Source organism: Lutzomyia longipalpis, chromosome 1 (genome assembly GCF_024334085.1).
Source record: "Lutzomyia longipalpis isolate SR_M1_2022 chromosome 1, ASM2433408v1".
In the NCBI taxonomy this organism is placed as follows: Eukaryota; Metazoa; Arthropoda; class Insecta; order Diptera; family Psychodidae; genus Lutzomyia; species Lutzomyia longipalpis.
This window is the reverse complement of record NC_074707.1, coordinates 157,654-179,919: the sequence shown is the minus strand read 5'-3', so window position 1 is coordinate 179,919 and position 22,266 is coordinate 157,654. Positions and strand designations below refer to the sequence as shown.

The following is a 22,266-nucleotide window of genomic DNA, read 5'->3' as shown; positions in this document are numbered from 1 at the left end:
TTCAGCACCTTTATGGGAGAGAGAGAGAGAGAGAGAAATTTAGAGAGAGAAGAGGGATCACAGGATCAATTTGGCATCCCTTTAAGGGCTTTGAGGGTTTTTCAAGGTGTAAAGAAAAATAAAAGAAAAGCAGTAATATAAACATTTTTCTTATATTTAATTCAAGTATATCCTTATTACATTATACACAGTACAAAAATGAATATTCGTAATGAAGCCAATTTTAGTCAATCAATGCACACCACATTTTATTTCTCTTTTTCTCTCACACACATTTTTTCGTTCTAATCTTCCTCACAAACAGAATTCTTTTCTATTATTCTTTTTTTGTTGTTGTTCTTTACCTGGCAAAAGGAATTAATTTAAAAAAAAAACTGTCTCTAATGTAAGGCTCCAACATACATTACTAAGATGATAAAATCATACACGCGCGTCTAATAATGTTTGATCTCTCCTTGTGTTGATATATTTATGTATTTTCCATTTTCAGGACTTTTTCTTTAAGGAAATTATTAGGTAAAGAAAATGTTCTGAAATATTTTTTCTTTTTACTTCTTCACGACTTTTCTCTACATATACAGAAAGAAATATGAATGAAAATTTGATTTTTAATCTCTTGGACTCTCAACAGTTTTGGTAGAAGGAAAAATCATCATTTTTTTTTTGGAATTATCTTACGTCTCTAAATAATATTCTTTTTAAATTCTTACAGTTCTGTTTTTTTTTAATTATGCTTTTCCCACGACATCGGCTATAATTTATTAGTTTTCTTTTTATTCAAGCACGCACTTGTGACGATTCACCATCAAATTTTCATTATTCTTGTTTTCTTTCTATTTACATGAGAAACTATGATTTCATCGTTTTTATAGATTTTATATTAATTATCTCATTTTTTAATTTATTTTCTTCAGTGTTTTTTTAGTTATAAATATTAGGATCATTGCAGAGAATTTGTTATCATGTTAAGGAATTCCTTCACATTATTCAAAGAGTTTTTTTTTTTGTTTAAAGTTACCATTAGTCTCTTACTCATCTTTTCTTTTTTTTCATGTAACATTCACCTGCAATTCTATACATTTTCTCACAGTTTTTTTTCTTATGCAAGAAAGGTAAGTCATTATGATTCATTTATCAGTATTCATTTATATAGTTGATGTTTTATTTTTATTTTTTGTTTTATCATGAAAAATAATCGATTTCATTGGATTTTTTTTCTTTTTTTTTTTAAACTTCGTTTTCAGTTCATATTTTATAATTTCAATTCTAAAGTTTGAAATTTCGTTTCAAGAAAAAATGCTCCGTTCTTAATTTTTTAAAATGGTTTGACAATGAAATCCATTTATTGCAACTCCTTGTATCAAATTGTTAGTCTTAAAAAAATAAAACTGGAGAACAAGAAAATATTAATTTATTTTTTTTAATGAATGGGCACATATTTTGTGATAAAACCTTCATATTGGTTAGTTGCACGTAGGTATTGTTTCATTTTATGAAAATGGAAGATGGATTAAATAAAGCTCTTTCAATAGATTAAAAAAAAGAATAAAATTAAAAAAAAACAAATTCTATTATCTATTTAACAAAGCTCACGCGTAAACGCAAGAAGACATTTTTTGAATGAAAAAAAAGTATTTTAAAGCATAATTCTGAGACTTAGCAGAGAAAATTTCAGAGAACTTATATATGAAAAAAAAAACGATTTTTAAATACTTTATGAGCTCAAACTTTCAAAAGAAACAAAATATTGTGGAAATTTTGTAGTTTTTTTGTAATTCTTCAAAATTAGATTTGAACAGAAAATTTAAATTGCAGAAAACTCAGGAAAATTGTAATGAAAAAAAAGAGAATATGAACAAAAAAAAAAACATAAAGGGATTTAAAGGAAAAGTAAGACAACCTTTATATGGAAGGGAAATATTTTCACAATTTAATAAAGAAGGAGAAATGTTATAAGTTTAGTTCTGATTTTTAAGAATTTGTGTCTCTTTTGTGAATTTTAAAGTTTAATAGAACAACTTTGTAAAAATGATTAAAAGAAAACGAAAAAAAATATTAAAGAAAATTGTGATAATGAATAGAAACATTCACGTTAAGAGATGTTGATTAGAAATTATTATTTATAGCTGGTCGGCGGGTATTTGTTTTTTTTTTTTTTAATGTGAAACTCATATTTATCGTTAATTCCACATTAAACATACATTTCCTCTTTCTCTCGCAAAATCGTTGTTTTAGCACACAGAACAAGTTTTTTTTTTCTTAAATTCATTTATCAAAGTTTATCCCTTCTTTGCATTTTTTTAATCTCTTCCCCTATTATATTTTCCTTATAGTGTTTTGAATTTTTTTTTTTTGATATTTCCGAGTGAATTATCGTTTATTTTTGAAATTCTCTTTTCTCAATCATTGAAAAATAAATCAAAAGTTTGTTCATTTTCTTTCTTATACAACTCTTGTACGCGCAAATATTGGAGAAAAAAAAACCTTTACGTTAGGTTAATTAAAATAATAATAATAATATTCTTCAACAGTCTTTTGTGATCTATAAATTTATAAGAAAAATCCAAAATTATTGTTAATGGAGCTTTGATATTATATTTACATTTTTCTTTTTTCATTGAATGAGAAATTTCCATTTCAGCTATCAAACTAATAAAAATTAGCATTATTTCCCTTTCTTTCTAATTCACAAAAATAAAATTAACTTTTAGTTGACTAATATTTCTATACATTATCTTGTTGCATGAGATCATTTTTTGTGTTTTCTTCATTTTTTTTTGTTTGTTGAATTAATCTTCCAAAATTCAAAACATCCCTTCATTCGGTAGGTTTTTTCTTTAATTAATTTCCTTCCTTATTAAAGAAAAATGATTAATGCAAGGCAACCAGAGCATTGATTTATGATTTAATTTATTGTTTTTTTAATTTATTTTACTTTCTATTTTTGTCGACAAGGAGATGAAAGTTGTTTTTCTTTCTATTGGTTATCTTGAGTGTGATTAAAACCCAAAAGTAATAAGGCTAAAGTCGATTATAATTTTTCATCATAATTTTCTTTTTTTTTTAACTTTTAATACAGAGTAGGTATAGTTGAGTTGCAAATATGCGTATAAAGTTACAACCTTCTTCATTATGTTGGGCACAATGAAATGGCATTGATTTAATCGATAGATTTTAGATTCTTATAATCTTGTATTTTTTTTTATAGTAAAATTGATTTGTTGCACCGACATTAACTTTATTACCGTATTGGGTGGACCTTCGCTATTTTTCTTTTAGTATATAAATGTTTGAATGCTATTGAGACCTTTTGGCAAAAAAAAATACCAAAGGTTCAATATACTTATTTATTTTTTCCTTTACTATCAAAACATTTAATACAGATTACTATCATTTCTTGATTTTTTTTTTATTTTCTCTCTATGTACATTAATGTGTAATGTTGTATATATTAGGTATTCTATATACATATACATATCATTAGAAATGCATCTTTAAGTTTTCTTTGCTATGTGACTTCAGCTCTGTGTGTTTAGCTCTAGTAGGTAGTTCTTTTCGTTTGTATTTCCCCTCAGACGTTTCTTTTCTTTTTTTTTTGCAAAATTCTAAGTCTTATTCCCAAAATAAAATCAGGAAGTTTTTTTTTATAAATCATTAAATTGATTTGATTTTTTTGGCTTCGAGTTCATTAAAAAAAATTCTCAATTTCCATCATTTTACGTTAAAATAAATTTATGAATGAATTGCAAAGAAATATTGCATTGAGAACTAAATTTTGAGAGAAGTCTTCTCTTTTTTTTCTCACATACAACATAAAAAATTCACAGGAGAAAAATCTAACTTATGTAGGTTTTATAATAGAGATTTGTTTTTTTTAATGTTTGTTATTTCTAAATATAATATTTATACACGGTAAAATTACGTAGTCACGACTTCATTTCATATTATAATAATTATACCATTATTTAGTTTTTTTGTTGTTGTTTTTGTTGTTTAATAATTAATATCACAAAGCATCCATTATGAATTGATTCACATTGTTTTAATCATCAAATTTCTTTTTTTTTACCTTTTTTTTATCAGCTGCTTTTGGTTGACCTCTTAGTTTGCCGGATGATCCTCAGTCTCCTCCTCTTCCTTAATCTCCTTCTTAATGGGCACCACCTCCTTTTTGATGTCAAACATCTGACTTTCCGTAATGCGCTGATTTAGCGCATGGGAGAGACATCCAATGGCATCTTTGACAGCATGGTAGATGATATTCTTAATTTGCAACTTATCCTCATGATTGGAGTGTGTATCAGTGAGATTTCGAAATTCTTGCGTGAGATCAAAGCACTTTGTCACATTTTCCGGTGAGACAAAATCCTGCGCCACCTTTATGCAATTGTGCAAATTTCGCACTTGATGCGGTGCCCCAGCCGGAATGAAGATTGCATCCCCAAGACATTGAGCAATGGGATACCCTTCGACGCCGTACTCCTTGTACAGACGCTCCCGTAGTGGTCCATCGAGGTACCACTGTTGATCGTGAATGGGATCATGATGCGGTTCAAGACAGTATCCCTTCTCCAATGTAATCTTATTTAGTAAATCCCGTATTTTGTCTGCATCTCGCGGGGCATAGATGTGCCAAAGCGCCCCCGGAAGTTCACCCTTATCACGCACCCGACGCTTCGTCAAAATATCGCATCCTGCTTCGTCAATAGCACGAAAAGCCGCCTTTATTGTCTCCTCCTCATCAGCATCCTTCGGTATGCCAACATACATCATCACATTCACTGCATCTGAAATGTCCAAATGGAGATTTGTTGTTCCCTTGGATGGATAGAGTGCCGATCCATAGGCATTGTACATTTTTGGCCCCAAATCCGGACGTACAAAACAATCCGGTAGATGCCCAGCCAAATTCAATCGTCCATTGCGTTGTGTGTACTCAGGCAGTGGTAGTGCCTTCATGAGATCAGCAAAACGACTTGGTAGCATCTCGGCAAAATCCTCCCCTGGTGGCCAGTCTTTTAATTTCAGCAACATCGGTTGCCCCTTATCCGTCTTCAGGCGCTTACTAATGTACTCAAAGCCATCCCAGAATTTTCGCATTTGCTGATTTGACACTAATTTCCCATTGAGACAATTCACAAGGTCATTCTTATCCTCCCCAAAATCACGTGAAAATGATTCAGGAAGCCACAAATCTGCCGTTAATCTCTTTGCCACATCCGACACAAGAACTGGCTGTCCACGGCGCCATTGCTCTTGAAAAATCTTTATATTATTCGCAGCTGCTGGATCTAAAAGTCTCAAAAGTTTCCCATCACACAGCCATCCGTGTGCAATGTCCGGATACAGAGATTTCGACTCAATCATCGTCATAATTCTAATTGGAACATTATTAAACATTTTCCTATCCTTCCCAGAGACGTAGTAGGAATTCTGAAATTGCTCCATCAATGGATCCTTCTCATCTGCAATGAGTCCATCCGTTGTGATGGTTGCATCGTGATTTTCCGCCAAAGCTCCCGGATCTTTTGTTGTTGGCTTCCCAACGGGGGAATTTGTACGACTTCCATTGAGTTTACTTGCTGGTCGTATGAGGAGTTCTCTGAGTGTTGAATGTGATGGATCATCGGAATCGGAATCATTTGAATTTTCTCTCTTCTCACCCCCACCGCGCACCACTTCCTCTTTTGCCCCATTTTTCTTCACTTCATTCTGCAGCGCAACTTCCGCTAGCCACGATAGTGCCGATGAATTATCCTCTTGCTTTATTGCACCATTTGCACCAAAATTTCCTTCCTGCTTAATTTCCTTCTTCACACCATTGAGATCATTCTTCAGGAGACGCCTAATGTACTCCTTGCACACACCATTTGTTGCCTTTGAATGTTGCTCCACCATAAGGGGACACCCACAGAAGGATGGGATATTCCACAGTGATCTCGCCTCGTGCATCTGACGCGTGAGAATTTGCAGTGAATCACCCGCAATTATCTGTGTCAGCATCAACTTCTCCTGTTCGTGTGTTGCTTTATTGGTGCAAAGCAACCATGAGCACTCATCACGATCTTTTCCACCAATTTCACCCCATGTCTTGTCAGATCCATGCTTTCGGCCCTACTTACGCGGAATAACATAAAAAAAATCCCCAATTAGATACAATGAAAGGTCAATCAATGAAAAGAAAGAATGAAGAATTTGTTGTTGAACGTACCTTGTAGCAATCAATGCAAACCACAAAACCGCACTTGCTGCAGGCCCAGTGGAAATTGAACAGTGTGGTCTCGCACACATCGCACATCTCCCTAACACCTTGGACCACTCGCTTCCATGCGATTGTTTTATCTGTAAATGAAATTAGAATTAATATAAAATTAAAAAAAAAAACATTTAAAAAAAAATATCTTTCAATTTACCTTCTGACATGTGTTCAGCCATTGCTTCCCTCTCCTGTTGTACTAAATCACAAAATTGATCAGCAACATAGGCAAGAAGGAATCTTGCTCCTTGCAAATCCAACACACTGGGTGGGCTATCCCCATCGGGAATCCAAAGCTTCAAATCATCATCCTTTGGATCTTTGTAGGGATCCGAAAAGCCAGCAATTGCCAGCTGACCATTCTTTGTGTATCTACACATTATTTTTTTTTGTAATGAAAAATAAAATCTAATTTAGTCTTAAATTCAACAAAAATTTAATATAATGAAAAAAAAAAAGAGAAAACTATTAAATAAATAAACTAACCTCAAGCGGCGGAAAGCATAGAAGCGACAAAATATATTTGGTGTATTCTTGGAACGTTGATTTGGTGTCCAGCGACATTCACGGCATTTGGCCAATTTGGGTGCCACTTCGAAGCACGGCCCATCTTGAAGAAATGACTCCCCCGTCTTCTTCAGCTGCGATATTGGTGGCTTGCAGAATGGATCTCTCAGGGGATTCGTCTCGTCTTTTTGCTTTTTTTTAGTACTGTTGTAAGTTTCAATTAATCGATCACAGACCCCAACATTAAAGCTAATTTCAATTTTATTCTTTTTTTTTTAAATTTTGTTTCTTCTTTTTCTTTACTTTATAACAAAAAAATAACTTAATTTTTTATAGTTCCAAACAAAAAATAAAAACCAAAAAAAAAGTAAAACTCCAAAATTAAGAAAATAAAAATTGCAAAATGTCAGTTGTCCTTTGAAAGTACGATGAAACAAAAAAAGAAAAAGAAATCTTCATTACCTTGTATCATCTTTTGCGTTTTTTGGACGTCTTCCACGTTTTCGTGGCTCCTTGGCAATTGCTGAATTTGCTGCTGCATTTCCATTTGTCTTTTTCCCCAATGACGCACTCGTACTATCACTATCCTTATCGGATATACTTTCCTTATCACTTTCACTATCCTTATCGCTTTCACTTGCCTGCTACTCGATTGAACAAAAATAATAAAGAAAAAATAGAAATAAAATTATTTTTTCTTTTATTTTCTCTGGATTTTTAACATTATTTCGTTGAAAAAAAAATCATATGCTGTGTGTCTCCTTTTAATTACTCACCCTCTTCTTTTTACTCTCATCCGCATGCTTCCTAGCACCACCCTTGCGTCGTTTCACTTTAATGGGTTTACGCTTTGGAGGACTCTTTGGAGGACGTTCCTATTGCAAAGGGAAAGGACATACCACAAACAAAAAAAAACATTATTATGCAAAACAGCATTTAGTGACTCAAATTACATTCAATGTAAATGTAGTAAAATTCAATGTTACCTGATCTGAACTGGAACTATCATCCTTTTGATTTGAATCGGAATTGTGTCCATTGTCACGATTGATGTTGTTTTGATTGATAACAGCACTCTTTTTCGGATGTTGATTTATCTTACTTCCACTAACTAAAAGTTAAAAAAAATAATACAAACACCATTAATTAATTTTCAATCAAAATATTAAGCGAAATGAAGAGAAAAAAAATTAAAAAAAAACTTACCTATAGATTTGGTTTTACTGATACTATTAATTGCCATTGTCCCCACATTGTGTATTGAATGGACCGTTGAGTGTGTTGTGGAATTTGTTGTTGTAGCTGTTGTAATATTATTGCTATTTGTGGTCTGTTGATCGCTATTGCTTACAATTGGCTTGGGATTGAGTGTAAGTGGCAATTTTACGCAGCTTCCACCACCCGTTATACCCGTACTATCTTCCAAATCTTCCCCCGTATGACGCTGAAGCCAGGCTTTCTTTAGATGTCGTGGTGCATTGGGTTTGGGAGCTAAATAATTTGCGAATTTACAAAAAAAAAATTAGAATAAAACATTCAAAAATAAATTGTAAAACTCACCGGGACTAGATGATTTTTCTGGTTCAGTAAGAATTTTAGCTGGAGTTGCTGGTGAACTTCGCAATTCCGGGCTGGGTGCCGGACTAGAGGTATCACTGAGTGTCGTCGTACGGCAGGTACCATCGGCAGAATTTGTTCGTATGGAATTAGCAATGGAGTTAACTTTGAATGTTGCCGCCACTGTAACACTCATATTTCCTTTTGTATTATTTGCCACATCCGCTGGGGCAATTGTGACAACAGGATTGGTCCCATCGGGATGTATTTGTTGCTTTGGCACTTTTGGCGCCTCCACATGAGGAACTGTCATATTGGCAGTGACCAGGGGTGACGCTACTCTCTGATCCAGCGGACTTATTGACATGGGTGGCGTCATATTTGTCGATTGGGCATTCATATTTAATGCCAATGGTACATTTTGCTGATGCTGCTGCTGTTGCTGCTGTTGCTGCAGTTGCTGCTGCTGCGGTATGATATAGTGTTGAGGTGGTTGTTGATGTGGCACATGTTGCATATAGTGCTGTTGCACTGTATGATGCTTCATTTGTGGCGGTGGCTGCGGTAGCATTTCAGTCCTTTTCTTCTTAATCTCACACGACACACTACTACTACCCATTGGTGCCCCCTTTCTCTTTGGTGACACCTTACCCTCATCGCGACTCCTATCTGACACACCGAGATCAAGCGGTTGCGTCTGGAAAGAGTTTGATGCTGCTGCCACTTGAACACTATTTACGTGCTGTTGCGCAATCACAGGTAGCATTACACCAGGTGACCTGGAGATGGGAAGGGGTGCCGCAGTTGCGGTCGGTGGTGATGTTCCATGGAGTGAGTGCGGCATTGATTGTTTCACAGCTGGTGCCGCAGTAAACATTCGCCCATCATACAGTGTGGACCGAGATGAGTGCGCTGGTGGTGGCGGAACAGTCGGTGGACCATAGATGTGGGCATGGAAGGGGCTCGGTGATGATGCTTTGGACACCACGTGAACAGAAGATTCCTGTGGTCGACACACGGGAATACCACTCACAATTCCCGCACCGCTGGGCTTCCCATAAATATGAGATGGTGCCGGTGAGGAAACCTTCGATTTTTGCTGTACATGCACATAGTGACTTTGCTGCGGTGGTGGCTGCTGCTGTGATGGTTGCTGTTGCATTTGAGACGTTACCTGCTGAACTTGTTGCACTTGCTGCGATTGCTGAGACTGCTGCTGCTGCTGCTGTTGTTGTTGCTGCTGCTGCTGTTGCTGTTGCTTCGTCACAGACACCGCCTGTCCAAATGACGACTGAGGTGATGCCATCACCGACACCGTCTGCTGTTTGTACCTCTCATGAGCACCATGCTGCTGTGCTGCCACACGATAATCATACATAATGTGCGGTGTTGATCCAGCAGACACGGGTACACCACCAGTCACAGCCTTGTAGTGAGCCTGCTGCTGTTGCTGCTGGTGGGATGCTTTGGGTGTATGCACCACTTGCATTGGTGATTGCTTTATTGCATTCGTGTCGTGCTTCACAATAACACCCGTCGAATGTTTCACATCAGACATCAGAGGTGGTGGTGCTGGCAGAGACATTTCTTGTTTTGTCTACAATTTTGTTGCATCCATCCCACCCATCATGTCAGAAGCCAACACATTGTGGAAGAAAACATGGAAACAGACGAGCAGCAAAAAAAAAATCTCCATTAAAATTTGCGAGAGAAATGACATTGATAATCACAAAAATATTCACTGATTCAAAAACCATTTTACTAGGTTCATATTACATTATTTTCTTTCTCATCATAACAATAAATTCCTCCATTTTTAACAGAGGCGCGCATTCTCTCACTCTCATGTAGTATTATTGTGTCTTTTTCGCCTCCACAGAGCGTGAGAGATTATCCACACATAGTTTAAATTTAAAAAAAAAGTAAAGAAAAAGAAAGAAAGATATCTTAGAGTGTGAAATTCTCATAGTTTCTTGCATTTGATTAGACTACACTTCCTATTCATCTTTCACATTGCAAGCAAGCAATAGTACATTAACCTGAATTGTATGTTTCGCATTATGAAAACTTTTACTTGAACAAGTTGCATAGTTTGCTGCTCAATCAAAATAAATTTCAAGGTATACAAGCATTAATTGCTTCAATATATAGGTACATACATTAGTGTGTACCCTACCCAATATGAACACGACATTCTCCCTCTCCTTCATAAAATTACACGATAAAGATTAAAAAAGGAAATTTTGTTAAACATGAGAGGAAGAGGAGAGAGCTAAATATATTACGCTTAGAATTAAGAAATGATTTTCTTTTGATCATTTCCAAAAGGTATCAAAGTTTGAAATTTAAGTTAAACAAAGTTTTTGTATTTTGTACTTTTAATCAACTAAAAAGTTTAGAGAATAATATTTTTAAATCAAATTAAATGATTAAATAATCGTCTTAACGATACTACATCCCTCTTTGTCATGTGTTGGCGAATATCAAATTACTTTTCTTAGTAAACATTTTATAAAAATAATTTTTGCAAACTTTTGCATTTTATTTGCAGCCATAGAGTTTATGTGCGAGTAAATTCTATAGGTATATGTTGTACATACACATAACAATGTGAATAAATAAACTACATAAATATAGCCACACATAATCTCTGAGTCAGCAAGATTTCATCAAATATTGTGGAGTTTTGCAGAATAAAAAAAAATATAGCTGAATGTTGCAAAAGATAGGAATATCGACGATATATACATAATTTATTTTCTCTCACACGCTTCAAGTTCAAATGCAGACACGTCCATGGATTATTATACGTGTTGTGTGTTAACAATAAATCTCGAGTTAAATGACGTGAATTTGACCACTCTGATTGAATTATTGCAATCAATTTAATTCAAGAATATATATGTATGTACATTGTTACATGTTACCTCACAATACATATTGTAAAATGGTATTAATCATTTAAATTGGATTTAGACTAATGTCACTCTAGATAGAATCATGTAGCACCTAACATGACTTTAGTAATATTGAAAAGAAAAAGTAAATAAAGGCAAAAAATGAATTTACCTTGATGTCCTTTTGAAATGCACCCGGAGGGTATCCGGAAAAACCACTATACAATGTATAGGGTTGATGTGTATTGAGATCCTTCATTGGACTGGGTTTCTCATCTTCTCGTCTTGTTTTTGACGGCGGTGGTACAATTGAAATTCCACGATGGTAGTCACTTGCACTTTTCGTTGGTGCTCGTTGAACCTTTCAAAAGAGAATCATTCATTAATGATATTAAATTAAATTTTTCCCCAAATTCCTCTTTTAGCAAAAGCAACAAATAAAAATCTTTCTAGGATAGTTCACTTGACTATGTACAATCCATTTATGTATAAATGGCAGGAAAACTTACCCCAGTTTGCATGTAGTATGCTCTCTGTTGCTCTTGCTGCCGCAGACGGTCGAGTTCCTTTTCACGTTCACGCTCCCGTTCTCGCTCCCTACTATCCCGATCCGCTGCAGCAGCCACGAGTCGTTCGTGCTCCATCCGACGGCGTTTGTCCTCCTGACTCGGATCACTATTCCCATTATTTCCACTTCCCCCACTAGCACCACTACTACTTGAATTTCCTGCCACTACACTAACACCACCACTACCCACCACTTGGCTTCCCCCCACTGATGTCTGGATACCACCCACCGTGGGTATCATATGCGCAGGTATACTGATGTGGGACAAGTGCGGAACTGGATTCTGTGCCGGCAGGGTATTCAGATTCCATGCTGAATGCATATGCTGAAATGAATAAAACATATTCCCTATATTAAATCATAAAAAAATTAAAACACAAATTTCCATCATTTTGTCCATCTCATTGTTTATCAATGATAAATTGTTAATCTTACTCAATAATTTTTCGAATATAAACTCTTAAATGTGATTTTATTTTACATTGTCATTTTTTTTTTTAAATAAAATTCAATTTTTATCACAATTTATTTTTCAAATTGCCAATTTTTGCATTATTTGCATTAATTTTTCATTTGGTAAAAGCTTCGAAATTAAGTAATTTTCAAATACATACTGAAGCTTTTACTTCAATCACATACTAAAGTTTAAAATTTTCTTTTTTGATATAAAACATTTTCGAAGATTCATTTAGATAGGTATATATCATTTTATACGATTCCTGGTTGATCCCAAAAACTTGTTTTACACATTTTAACTACATAAATAACTTTATATCATTAAGACCAAAGGATGTCATGCACAATACAAGGGCGAAGTACCTAATTGAAGGAAACGCAGAAAACAATTTTAACCCACCCAGTCTTGTAGGGAATCAAAAAATGATAAAGAATCGCCAAAAATATTCACCATTTTCCACTGGGGTCACAACGAAAAAAGCCAATAAAGTTTTGTAAAAATTCAAAAAAATTGGCCGCCATTCGCCATTTTGTCTCTTTCAATGCATGAAGCATATGTTTCAATGCTTCGTCATGAGCTTGTTGATGACAGTTTGACATTCATTTTTTTTTTGGGAGAAAATAAAAAAAAAATTGCGTATTTTTTAGTTTAATTATTGTGGTAAATGTGTTTTACGTGTTATTGAAGAGTGATTTTTATATCTGAATACCTGAAGGATGAATTCCCGCACAGCCTGTGACCGTCTCAGCGAGCACATCATTGGTCGTGGAAAAGGTCTTGGGAAAGGTGGTGCCAAGAAACATCGTAAGGTTTTGCGTGACATCATCCAGGGAATCACAAAACCAGCAATCCATCATCTTGTCCGTCGTGGTGGTGTGAAACGCAAAGGATTCCAGCGCAGAGGATCTCTCAATTCGTGAAAAAGTCATCTTCAAGACGATCCACGACCATTGTTTTTGGATTGCTTTGTTTTGTAACGAGAGATGTGCTCGCTGAGACGGTCACAAGCTGTGCGGGAATTCATCCTTCAGGTATTCAGATATAAAAATCACTCTCGATCAACACGTAAAACACATTTACCACGATAATTAAACTAAAAAATACGCAATTTTTTTTATTTTTTCCAAAAAAAAAAATGAATGAAATGTCAAACTCTCATAGACAAGCTCATGACGAAGCATTGAAACATATGATTCATGCATTGAAATGAACAAAATGGCGAATGGCGGCCAATTTTTTTGAATTTTTACAAAACTTTATTGCCTTTTTTCGTTGTGACCCCAGTGGAAAATGGTGAATATTTTTGGCGATTCTTTATCCTTTTTTGATTCCCTACAAGACTGGGTGGGTTAAAATTGTTTTTTGCGTTTCCTTCAATTAGGTACTTCGCCCTTGTATTGTGCATAACATCTTTTGCTAATGAAACAAATGCGGAAATAAAATAAGAAAAAAAAGTTAACTGCGCTCTCTGACAATTCAGTTCAAACCATTTCAGAGAAGCAATTAAAATTATTTCCCATTACATAAAACAGTTGTAAACACAGTAAAGAAGTAAATTGTGACGTAGGTACATAGTATATTGTTTTATGTATTTTTTTGTGAAACCGCTTAAACTCTTTCAAACTCATCTTAATAAATGTAAAAGAAGAAGAAAAAAAAAGAAAATGAAAAGAATGCGTGAGAAATAACAAGGCGCCATTGTATAATCATTTTGCAATACTTAACATTGAAATATATATGTATGTTATGTATAAAATTGTGTGTCAAAGTACGAATAAATTTTGAGAAAGAGAGAAGGAGAAAATTAAAAAGAAACATATATAGTATACATAAATACGTCAAACAAGATTTTTTTTTCTTTTCATAAAGACCTATTCTGTTGAGTTTTTTTTTTATTTGCATTTAAATGTTCTTTAACTAATACAAGAAAAAAAAAGAATGCTATGTACTGATTAAAACTCTAACCTTTACGGGTGACTTGATGACGGGATATCCGAAATTTGCGGCATTCTACAGAGAAAACGATACACACAGATAAACTTGGAGTTTTCGCGAAAAATGTGATGCAAAAGTGTGCAAAGAAAAATGTATTTAATTGAAAATAAATGAAAGAAAAAAAATTGGCCTATGTTGCTTGGCAATATTGTATAATTAAAAAACAACAATTACTTCAAGGTCTAACATGGTGAAAGGTATTTGAAAATAATAATTTGATATTTAAATTTACATGATGAAAGTCAAGTTACTATTTTTTTCGCATTAGGTACTACTTAGAATTTGAAAAATTGATCAATAAACTTAACTAAAGTACGAAAACCGTTCAATTCATAGTTTTATAAAATAAAATTATTAGGTAAAAATTCGTTTTTACCCTAATCTGCAACTTTAATAATTCCAATTGGATTATACTTTCTTTTTTTTTCTAAGAATAAATTCCCTAAAATTAAATTGGTTCTAACATCATATTTAATTAAAAAAATTAATTATGAAATAAACTTTCTTATTGACTTTTAAAATAGGTGCTTATTTAATCTGATATTATTATCTACTTGAAGAAACTTTGCTGTGAGATTGATCTTTTTAAAGTATAACAAAGTTATTTCAAATAGATTTTTTTCCACAGAAACACGAATAATTGTTACTTAAAATAAAAATTATAAAAAAATAGAAAATAATCAAAGTGTTTAAAGAATAAAGAATCTTTGGTTTTAAACAAATTATATGTATATACTTACTTTATCCTTAACATTACGAAGAGATTCCTCAAAGTGTTTGCTCACAGCCTGCTCGGCCGTTGTACACGACTGCTTATCTTGACGATCGTGTGATTGTTGTTGCTGCTGATGCACCTGGCGATCCATCCTCTCGCGCTCGATGTCTTTGTGTTTATCACTTCCGCGATATTCAATATCTCGCCTCTCCCTGCAAATACAATAAAAGGAAAATGATTTATTAGACAATGCTTTCATAATTTCTTTCACTAAATATATATTTAAACAAATTCCATGGTATTTTGCAAGAAAATCTTAATTACCTATTTAATTTGTTTATGCTATGCAATCATAATAATATAATATAATCAAAATTCATTTGGATTAGATCCAAAAATTTCTCTCTAAATCATATTTCCTGTCTTTCATAAAACTATGTGGTTGAATCGATGTTTCAAATCAGGTATATTAACCATTTAAATATAGATTCGTGTTAAGGGAGAAATACTATAGGAAATTAGATGTAAAGCATTAAATGGTTAAAGTTTTATTCTATTATTTTTATTTCTATACTACCTATTTTATCTTTCATCTTTCAATGAAATGTTTGTTTATAAATAACTTTACTTAACCACTAAAAACTATATAATGTATGACCCCGTTTAGAGAACTCATAGAATGCATTCTAGAATGTAATGTATATTTTTATTATCCTTTCATGAAGAGAAATTAAACGTTAACAGTTTATATGGAACAACTAATAAAGTAGATGACTCCGACTTAATCTACCGAGAAGGTTAAAAGTGAAAAATGATGAATAACAAGATGAAATTTTGTAAATATTAATTAAATACATTAAAATAAAATTATATCATAGATAAATCTGCAATTTCTCCACAATTTAATGCATACTAATCAACAAGAAATTGTGAACAATTGTAAAGGGTAATACACGCGCATTGAATTTAAAAGAATTTCATAATTATATTTATTCTCTCTCTCTCTTTCTCTCGTTCTTTCTTTCCTTTCAGGGTCAATTAAATACAATTTCCCTCACACATTTTTCCCTGTGACAAGCTATTTCATCTGCAGATAGTAATCTGAAACAATTACAGCTTGTGTGGAAATAATTGTTTATTTTTTCCTATACTATACTACACAAATATAAAATAGCGAATGTCAGAGACATAAAAGTGCATTCTACTGTACCTATTAAATTGCATGATTATAATCAGTAGCAAAAACACAATTTTCTCGCTTTCATTTGAAATTATTCAATTCACCATTTAAATGGGATTTGTGTCGGTTTTTTTTTCATTATTTGTCTAATTAAAAAAATATTACTTTACAATAATAAAAAAATATTACATATATTGGGAAATGGAGAGAGAAAGAGACGCAAAATAATAGATAAAAAAAGCAAATGGAAGACTGAGAGATCTCGTGTAAATACATACATATATACATACATATGAATTCGCAAACGGTTTTGTGTGCATTGTAGAGAGATCAAACTCGTGGTTTCATGATTATTTCATTATATACACATTAATCTATTATTATATACCTATATACATATATACTCACAGTGCAGAATGAGAGTAAACATTTTATTTATACCGTTTACATTATATATCTTCAATCATCCATGCAACACTTGGAATGAAAGAGAACCATTTTCAACACATGCCATGTATTAAAATATGTATCTACACCATAGTGTACGTATATGTACATAGGAGGTCTCTCATTTACTCTGGTGAGAGACATGAAGAGGAATTATGGTCACCGACGTCAATTTTAACCTGTGCGCGCCACATAAAGTGAAAATTGTATTATATACTCTCCGGTTATACGCTTATGTACCTATATATAATACGAATGTCTCCATGCACGACAAAGTAATTTTTGTATCTTTTTTTTTTCTTTCTTCATTTCATGTGTTCATTTCACAAACGACAGAATTGCATTTTTATATCCCCGGCACATTTTTACTGCTCAGTGCTTACGCAAAAAAAATAACACATCAAGATGAAAAACTTGAAAAAAGAGATCATAAAGAGTTCAAACAAGATTAAATGTCCTCTTCTCTTTAACATATCAAGTGACATACTACCTACCATGAAAATCTGGTTTTTACAAATCAGTTTCACATACGAAAATCTTATGTTATTATGCTGGAAGGTAAATACTAGTTTGGTTTGTCTTTTTTTTTCTTTCTTGAAATTTTATGTATATATTTTCAACGTAAAATAAACTCTATTTTACTAAAAATATATGCATTATTTGATGTTAAAATGATGACAAATAAAATGCTAAAAAATAATTTCTGCAATGGCAATAGTTAGAACTTTTAAATAACGTCATACGATACTACTTAATATTCATTATAATTTATGCCACGATTGACTATAAAAATGCAATAAAGTCAACTTTTAATTTTATACCCATCCTGTAGAAAACTAAAAATGTTTTATTTGCATATTAAAATTAAATTAGAAAAGTAAAAGAGACTATAAAATTCAACTATATAAGTATTTATATTTAGTTTGAATCTTTAAACTGCACACGCAGACCTATAATTATTGATAGATCAATTCAATAGATCAAAAATGAAATAAAATGTACATATATCTTCAGTAGTTTCCAATTTGGTATTCATATATAGATAGTTGATAAATACTCGCATTTTGATTATTCATCATTCTACATTGTGTACCTATATGTATGTACATATGTATGTATTATAAAACTATAAATAAGCGTGACTTTACATTATATTGTATACATATACATACTGGCCTTAGCCACTGTGAAAAACATAAAGTGAGAGGAGGAGCGAAAATATTGTCTTCAATTAATCAAAGAACTAAATATGTATATAACACACTACATTTTGTTGTAATTATATATACAACATCAGCACAAGGTATAGGTATTTACTTTGGCATGTTTATTTAGCATTTTTATGTACAAAACAACAATGTTTCTTTGCCTATTTTATATATAACCAACCACAAAATAATTCAACCATTATATTTATATACCTACATACAGACTACATAGTAGCGGTTACTTTTAATGGAATGTTCCCCAGTATTGTATTGTAATTTTATGTAAATAATCTACCTGAAACATAATGTACCTATATAGATAATAATTTCTCAACATAAAATCTCACCTCATATTGTATGTGGCTATTTTCTTCTTTCTCACTTCCATACATAGAATTTATATTATTACCTTCATAACTTACACGCACTTGTCATACAAATTTTGAATATGCCATAATAGAAATTACCTTTTTACCGAAATATCCTATTTTATTCAAAGAAAAAGAAAATACTATTTTTGTATCACTTCTGTGTAAAAGAAAATGGAGGAATATACATAAAAAAATAGAATAAAGAAGTCTGATATTTTGAAGAATAAAAAATAAATAAAAAGACACGATTTTTTTTTACACGCTCTTTCCTTCCTTTTTCATTTCATTCACCTTCATAGACATTTCAACAACAGTCAGTGAAAAAAATAAATTGTACTCTTGGGAATGATTGGAATTCGAATTGAATAAAAAGTCTGACGGAATATATAAAATAAAATTGAATAAGAAATAAAACATAGGAATTAAAAAATAAATAAATAAAATTTGGAATGTGATAGAACTGTTTTTTTTTATAGATTCGTATATTTTCTTTAATGTCAAATAGTGACGCGATATTGATTTTATATTAAATCAACAATTTTACAACTCAAAATAAAAAAATAAATTCATTCAAATAGGTATGCAAAAATGCGCCTTTTAACTACACTTATGTATTAATTTCCTCCATTTCCTCCTGTTCACATTTATTTTATTCTTTGACAGCCTATAATGATATATATTCTCAATCCTCTATTTTATATGTATGTATATATAAATGTACAATAGGCAAGCATAGTGCAATTGAATACTCGTCTTATATGGTGCAATTAATTTCAAAGGGTACTTTCATAATATAGAAGTTGAGTTGATTCTAATCAGACAAAATTTATAAAGTTTCTTCCATTTTAATGGAATAATGTGTACACATTTACATATTATATGAATTACACTGTATATAGTGTCCTGTATATAGAAATTTATTTTGAACATTTTCACTATAACCTACTATTTATTCTACTTTTAACGCGAATTAAATAAAACAGACATTATACCAAAATGTTTAAAAATAAGAAATATTTTCTCAATTTCTCATATAGGGTATTATTATTTTTTGGTTAAGGATTTTCAATTGTTTTTTTTTATTCAATATTTAATATGATTAACTAATCTATTTTTAACTAATGAAAAGAAACGTAAGCTACTATATATACCTTTTTACCCCTTTAAATATCAGTTTATAATAAATGCTTATCTTATCAATGCATATGAATGGTGAAAAATTGTTCTTATCAGTAGTCTATAAAGCAAAATAGACTGGAAATTTTTTTTTTTTGCGTTTATTGATGAAAATAGGGTAATATGATTTAGAGGAATTTACTTCACGCGTAGGAGCATGTATTATGTATTTCGGTATATATGAATTGTGTAATACAAAATAATTCTTTATATTTTACATTATCATTTTGCAAATTTTCATTGAAGTGAGATTCATTGATTTTGAGTATTTTGATAATTTTTATGTGTTAATAAGAAAAGCATTAATCAGTTTTCCAGCATTACTTTCATCCTATATATGTATAGGTATTGTGAACAATTTGTGTCACATTTTAACATTGTGGCACATTTTTGCAACGTTATCAAGAACAGTCGTTGTATATCGTGGATAAACGACAACTCGTGTTTCATTATATACCCAAGATTTTGCAACGTAATAAATTACTCTTTATATTCTGTCACAGTTCATATACATACATATATGTATGTACATTAAAAAAAACGAACGATTCGACGCAATCTTTCGAGTTCCAATGACGTGTCACATTATTGGACAATGAACGAAAAGGGTGAATTAAGTGTAAAAAAAAATTGCTAATCAGCCGTGAAGATTGCTTATTACGTAAGTTATACTGTCCGTTGCTTTTTTTATGTCGCGATATATCTACCTACATACACTTCTTATACACATATGTGTACAGTATACATATATAACTCCAATAGGGCAAAAAGTTCCGTTTTAATTACTTTCGACAGTTCTTTAAATTTCTTGCTTTTTTTCTCATCTTTTCCTTATATGCGGAATTTTTTTTCCTTTTTGATCCTCTACAATATTAATCGTAATTTCCCAATTATTCTTTAAATTAGGATTTTTTCTTTATATTGGAGACTAAACTCCTTTCTCAGTGAATTGAAAATAAGCAAAACAATTGGTAATTTGTCAACTTTTGCTGCTTTTTTTGATTATTTTTTGATGATCATAACTTCTTTTGTGCCAAAAACAAACTCGGATATGTAAGACAAAAAAAAATTTTTGGGATATTTTAGGATTGTTTCTTTGCTATATATCGAAAATTAAATTAACCCCTTTATAGCGAGAAGGTGAGAGTTTTTTTTCCATTGCATTGCAATGATCTAAGAGGAATGTAGCACAAAAAAAAACTAAACACATGCTCAAATTATAAATAGATTTTTCTCTACATATATACCCATTCCACTACTCTGTCAGAAAAGTATTATGTAGGAAAGTTAATTTGAGTTTCTCAAGTTTAATTAATGAACATAACACATCGTTCTAAATTTTATACATGTTAAGTCATCGACCTCTAACTTAAATGGATCATACACACACAATTTAACATCTAAAGTGCACAAATCACCTTCTCTATATCTCATATTTTTCACTTTACAATTCACATAGGTAATTCAATAAAAAAAAATATGTACATACATATTATGTACTAACACATCAATGCTAAATTGGCACGAAATAGTGGCAAGAAAAAAAGAAAATAAAAGATTTTGAATTCATAGTTATAAAAAAATGTGTGAATTTTTTTTTCTTTCTTCTACTCCATATTATAAGTATTAGCCTTTCTTCTTTCATCACTTTGTGCACTTTATTCTATTCTCTTTACTATTTCCTCCCCAATCGTCTTTCAACACAATGATACTTTCATTTTAGAATTTTCTATTTGTGACTCATTATATAACTTTTTTCTGTGTCTCTGCGTATTAGATATACATTATATATGTACAGTACATAGCAAACATTTCAGGCTTTTATTGTGAGAGAAACATAGTTAAGCGCTCACAAGAAAAAGAAAAGGAGAAAATATATGTTATATATAGTAAAATACAAAAATGTGAATATTTATTTTAAAAAAAATGAAGAAGAATATGGGTAAATGAAGTGAAATTTTTGTTTGTATATTATATATTACATACTTTTCAAATTCTCTCTACACATGTCTACATAATCTTTTCTTTTTTTCCGCGATGCTATTCACATTTTTTTAACCATGTCTTTCTTGTCTATTTTGTATTTTCTTCTCTTGCTTGTTCATTTTATAAATCTTGCAGGAATTACAAAAATACACTGTTAAAAATATTATTTTTTCCCTATGTGATTAAAATGAAAGAGATGACAGGCAGTGGAAAAAAAAAACGAGTGCTTTATTGGATTTCAAAGAGAAAATTCCTCACATTTTCTTTATAATTTTTAACCAAGAATTCAAAGTTTAAAAGCAATAAATGATCTACGAAAAAGAAAAATAAAGAAATGTCTGATGCGATTCTTGCTATAAATTATTCATTATATGGGTATTTTATTAGAGCTTATTTTAATTTTTCATATCCAATTAGAGTCAGGTATTAGTTAACGTCACATAGGATGTACTCTTCTCACCCATTAATAATAATGAGTGGAAAGAGTGTATCCCATGCGACGTTAACCAATACCTGACTGTATCCAAATCATAAAAAATATTTTTCCTTTCTGAATCTGACGCAGTGTTAGATATTTTACAGATCTGATTATGGAAATAGCGGAAAATGTTTTATTTTGTTGTAATGCAGGTATACATTTCATGTAAATCAGATCAAGTCAATAAAGAATTATTTAAATGCAATCCCCATTATCATCTTTTTTCGTCATATATTTGACAAGCAAACTAGTCAATCCCCATGTAAAATATACGACGTAGAAATAGCAGAATAAACACACTCATTTACCATTGTGTACACAAAATATGTTATTCACAGAAGCGATAAGATTATTAACTTGAAACGAAAAACAAGAGAAACGAAGACAACATAGGAATGAGATATTAAAATGTGTACCATGTACTATATTAGACATTATACATTTTGAACCTCTTTTGGTATTTATATT

General features: G+C 31.7%; 1 protein-coding gene across 15 annotated transcripts in view; it reads right to left on the bottom strand.

The window, feature by feature from the left end:
- Positions 1-133: 133 nt before the first annotated feature.
- LOC129796870 (lysine-specific demethylase 3B) overlaps positions 134-22,266 on the bottom strand; it is a 54,612-nt gene continuing 32,479 nt past the window's right edge. For 10 of the 15 annotated variants that reach the window (XM_055838996.1, XM_055839013.1, XM_055839049.1 and 7 more), the window contains 13 exons: positions 14,978-15,164; positions 14,208-14,252; positions 11,727-12,110; positions 11,390-11,578; positions 8,324-9,917; positions 7,970-8,254; positions 7,750-7,874; positions 7,540-7,638; positions 7,226-7,407; positions 6,743-6,967; positions 6,414-6,628; positions 6,212-6,342; positions 134-6,114 (listed from right to left, as the gene is read on the bottom strand). In XM_055838996.1, coding sequence (XP_055694971.1) covers positions 4,102-6,114; positions 6,212-6,342; positions 6,414-6,628; positions 6,743-6,967; positions 7,226-7,407; positions 7,540-7,638; positions 7,750-7,874; positions 7,970-8,254; positions 8,324-9,917; positions 11,390-11,578; positions 11,727-12,110; positions 14,208-14,252; positions 14,978-15,164 — 5,674 coding nt within the window. In that variant the 3' untranslated portion in view covers positions 134-4,101. The remainder of the gene's footprint in view (positions 6,115-6,211; positions 6,343-6,413; positions 6,629-6,742; positions 6,968-7,225; positions 7,408-7,539; positions 7,639-7,749; positions 7,875-7,969; positions 8,255-8,323; positions 9,918-11,389; positions 11,579-11,726; positions 12,111-14,207; positions 14,253-14,977; positions 15,165-22,266) is intronic. The other 5 variants (XM_055839037.1, XM_055839066.1, XM_055839029.1 and 2 more) reach the window with 1 other exon arrangement.